Below are 3,782 nucleotides of genomic sequence, written 5' to 3'. Positions count from 1 at the left end.
TCCCCAGTTGCAAGTGTATAGAGTAAGGTGAGGCATATGCCGTCAGCCAGGCCATGTGTTTTCCCAGGTGTTCAACACCTAACACACCTACAGGTTGGATGGGCAGTTTATCTGACAGTGCCTCACCTGTAAGCACCTGGGAAAGGAAATAAGATCATAGAATTGACATAAGATTTGTGAAAGAAGAACTTTCTTCATTAAAAGGCAATTCAATTCGGATATTTACATCCATCACTCTTCTTCACCATTATTTGAATGAAGTGGCATTACAGTTCAATACAAGTATTAGAATATAAATTTTACATCTACACTCTACAGTAACTGGAAAATGGTACAGTCAAACCTGCCCGAGCGACCACCTCTTCTCAGCGACCACCTGGCCATTTCGACTGCTTTTTCTCGGTCCCGATTTATTTTCCCATTGACGTAAGCATTAAGCGACCTTTTCTCAACGACCACCTGGCCAACGCGACCGCGACCGGCCCAAATTGGGACCCATAACGACCGCATCATTTTCAAAATTGAGGTTTTCATCGATCTTTGATGATAACTAGCGCAATTTTGTGCCGAAATCGGCCTGTTTGCGTCGGATTTTGGGGTTAAATTTACATTTTACAGTGTGCGTATTGTATTTGACATTAAAGACCTCGCTTCTTTGCGTGCGTGCAGTGTGCTTGCTATTTGCCATTAAACACAACGGAAACCATTTATACTTTGCATCGGGCATGTTTTGAGTCGATACTCTTCTCAGTGACCACCTGTCCAAATCGACCACTTTTTCCCGGTCCCCCGGGTGGTCGTCTTGGACAGGTTTGACTGTATTTCAAAGTCAGTAATTCATAAGGACCATATGCCTTTGTCACTCATATGCTTATATATGTATTGTTTACCTGGATGACTAACCTTCATAAACGTGACAACTTTTTCCACAAATATCTACTTCATAGCATATGCAATTTGTAGAACATTTAATAGTTTATAAAGAGACAAATAATCTTTGATCAATATCCAAACTTTGACTTTGTTAATGTCTGAATCCTCAAAATTTGCACAGGCACACCTAGTCTAGATAGCAGACACCATCATGAAGATTGACTGTTCCCTTACCATAGCTGTCCTGAGAAGCCTGAGTAGAGGTAGCACTATGGACCAGTCCTTGAGTAACATCCGTGTGGTGGGGAGGTGGGGGGAGGGCGTGGTTCTCACTAGTAACTCTGGAACATTGCTGATGGAAAACAACAAGGAGGTAGATAAACAACAAAACTTTTATAAGATAACTTTTATATGCTGAGATGCTGAACATATGGAATATCGTACTTTCCGCAAGCAAGCATAATTTCAGCTTTCTGGACATGCATAGAAGATGACAACAGCAAGATACATGTTAATAGATCAAGGAGATTGAATAGATGTACAGTTTAAGTGTGCAACTCTAACAATTCTATGATTCATATTACAGATGAGTATGCAGATTCACTTGCTTTTGAAAACATCCTATGAAAGTATACTGTGTTTTTGATAAGGTTTGTTGATATGTTTTGATATTGTCCGCATAGTCAATATCCCTATCAATTCTTTGCACATGAGACGTGTGTGAACTTTCTTGTTTCATGACATTGGTTTTCAATTGGATACAGTTTACCCTGCTTACCCTTCAGAGCACTCCTTCAGTAGAACAAGCCTGAGACTGACAAACTTGTGAGGTTGTAAGACTGGGAGCACACATGGGGGTTTCTGGAGCTCTGGAGTGGACTGGTGCTGTACAGCCAGGTCTATGATGGGGAAGATATCCTTGGCTCTGTTGGGAGTTTAAGATTGAGGTTTTACTCCATAGATGAATTAATGATGATTATTAATTAATTCTATGATGAATTAAAAATAAATTTCACTGTTGCCTACAATATCATTATAATGCTACAGTGAATCATCAAACCTTTGCGGAGGTTTTATTCTAAGTTTTGTTTTTGTAGTGACATGCATCTCTCAACGTGAATTCATAACATTGCAAATATCTCTCCCTTATATGCATATAAGATTACTGTACTTTAGAATTGTGTCAACCACAAATCTTAAACACCGCAAAATTTCCTTTTCCCTACCCCCCAAAAAAGTCACTGAAAAAGTAAATTAATTCAAAGTGTCTCAATGTAAATTACTGATTCCAAAAGACCTACAGCAAAGCAAACAATGTAACACTGGCAGCTTCTACAATTACAGTTTCATCATGGCAGTGACCCCTGACCTGATAGGCATGTCGTTTTCAGTCTTGATGTCCTCTAAACTGCACCACCGTGCCTGCAGGGATTCCTTATCTGCCTCAGCAGGGGTTTTCAGCTTACCACCTGTAGTGGTATTCATAAGTCATGATCATATGGAAAATATGTTATTGTACATTTAGGAGAATCTTACATCAAGTTGCATTCAATAAGGTCAAAATCCAACGTAAAACTTGAAACTGTTTTGAATCTCCTCCCATATTGTTACTGGGTTGTCCCTTACCCGTGACAGTCCCAGTGAAGGTCAGTCTGACCCAGTGACCCCCGTTGACATCCACCATGAGGAGGGTAGAGGGTTCAAAGGTCAGGCCCGTTTCTTCCTCAACCTCACGACATACACCTTCCTGGGAATGGGTAAAAAAAAGACAGTTTGTTTCAAAACATTAGCAAAAATCTTTCCTGCTATGCACAACAACTTGTATATTGGATGGTTATGAGGCCTAATTTCAGAGATAAGAACCTAATATAGGGCAGTACAGAAAGCTCAGGTCCATGTACAGTCCAGGTCCAGAGGATCAGGTTCAGGTACGGACCTAAACTTGAACCTGATTGTGAAATTGAAAGCTTGTTAATGGGTGATACTCAAAACAATGGTTCATTTCTCTACAAAAAAGTTTGTTGGGTAGAGTATCTTACTTCCACTGGTGTTTTCAAATTCTATCTTCATGTAAACAACAATAACTGCCTCTGTTAACTTGATAAAAATGACTATCAAATCACTTCTACTTTGCTGTTATTATTGTCTAAGAGCGTAAGCCCCAAAACACATGAATGTCTGCTGGCATAATCTGTTTGCAAACAAACAAACAAATAATAAACAAACCTGGAAGGTTTCGTTGGGTTCTATCCTGCCTGCAGGAAGGTACCAGGTGCCCCGACACGACACCTTGGCCTCCTGCATCATCAGAACCTGTCCCTGGTCATTCAGCAGCACACCACACACGATCCACCCAGCGGTCTTCTTCGCTATCACATGCTCTTTGTCTGAATTGAAAGGTACAAAAAAGACAGTTGTTACCAGAAAATGCACATGATCCAACTTGCTGTCTTTGTCAGAAAGGTACATGTTTATTTCAGGTATATATGGGGACCCATATCGGAAGATTTGCACGCATTTGCACGCGCGTGAGATTCTTCCCCACGTATACCAATACACGCATACGTGTTTTTCGTCACGTCGCGCTGAGTTGGCACGCGCGTTCTTTTACGGGCCTCGTCACGGCGGTAAACGATCTTTGCACGCATTATTCCCCCGCCAAGCCGCTGCCGCCCGAAGCCAAGTTTGTTTTACGTTACTGCGGTAACAACTGCGTGTATCCCTTCCGCTAATTCAAGACGATCTTTGCACGCAACATTCCGCCTGAGACCAAGTTTTACGTTACGGCTAAACAAAGATAGTTTTAGCAAAGGGAACACACGCAATTTATTACCACCGTCACGTAAACTTGGTCTCGGACGGAACGCAGTTTCTTACCACCGTAACCGGGAAAAAGTGGCTCGGCGGGA

General features: G+C 41.5%; 1 protein-coding gene across 2 annotated transcripts in view; it reads right to left on the bottom strand.

Annotated features, from left to right (window-relative positions):
• LOC118421740 (8-oxo-dGDP phosphatase NUDT18-like) overlaps window positions 1–3,782 on the bottom strand; it is a gene marked incomplete at its 3' end in the record, with an annotated part of 5,989 nt that continues 2,207 nt past the window's right edge. For both annotated transcript variants that reach the window (XM_035829239.1, XM_035829240.1), the window contains 6 exon segments: window positions 1–136; window positions 1,108–1,225; window positions 1,652–1,798; window positions 2,243–2,342; window positions 2,500–2,620; window positions 3,100–3,260. In XM_035829239.1, the coding sequence (XP_035685132.1) occupies window positions 1–136; window positions 1,108–1,225; window positions 1,652–1,798; window positions 2,243–2,342; window positions 2,500–2,620; window positions 3,100–3,260 (783 nt within the window).

Source organism: Branchiostoma floridae, chromosome 8 (genome assembly GCF_000003815.2).
Source record: "Branchiostoma floridae strain S238N-H82 chromosome 8, Bfl_VNyyK, whole genome shotgun sequence".
In the NCBI taxonomy this organism is placed as follows: domain Eukaryota; kingdom Metazoa; phylum Chordata; class Leptocardii; order Amphioxiformes; family Branchiostomatidae; genus Branchiostoma; species Branchiostoma floridae.
The sequence above is the reverse complement of the archived record's forward strand: the minus strand, read 5'-3'. Positions and strand labels throughout refer to the sequence as shown.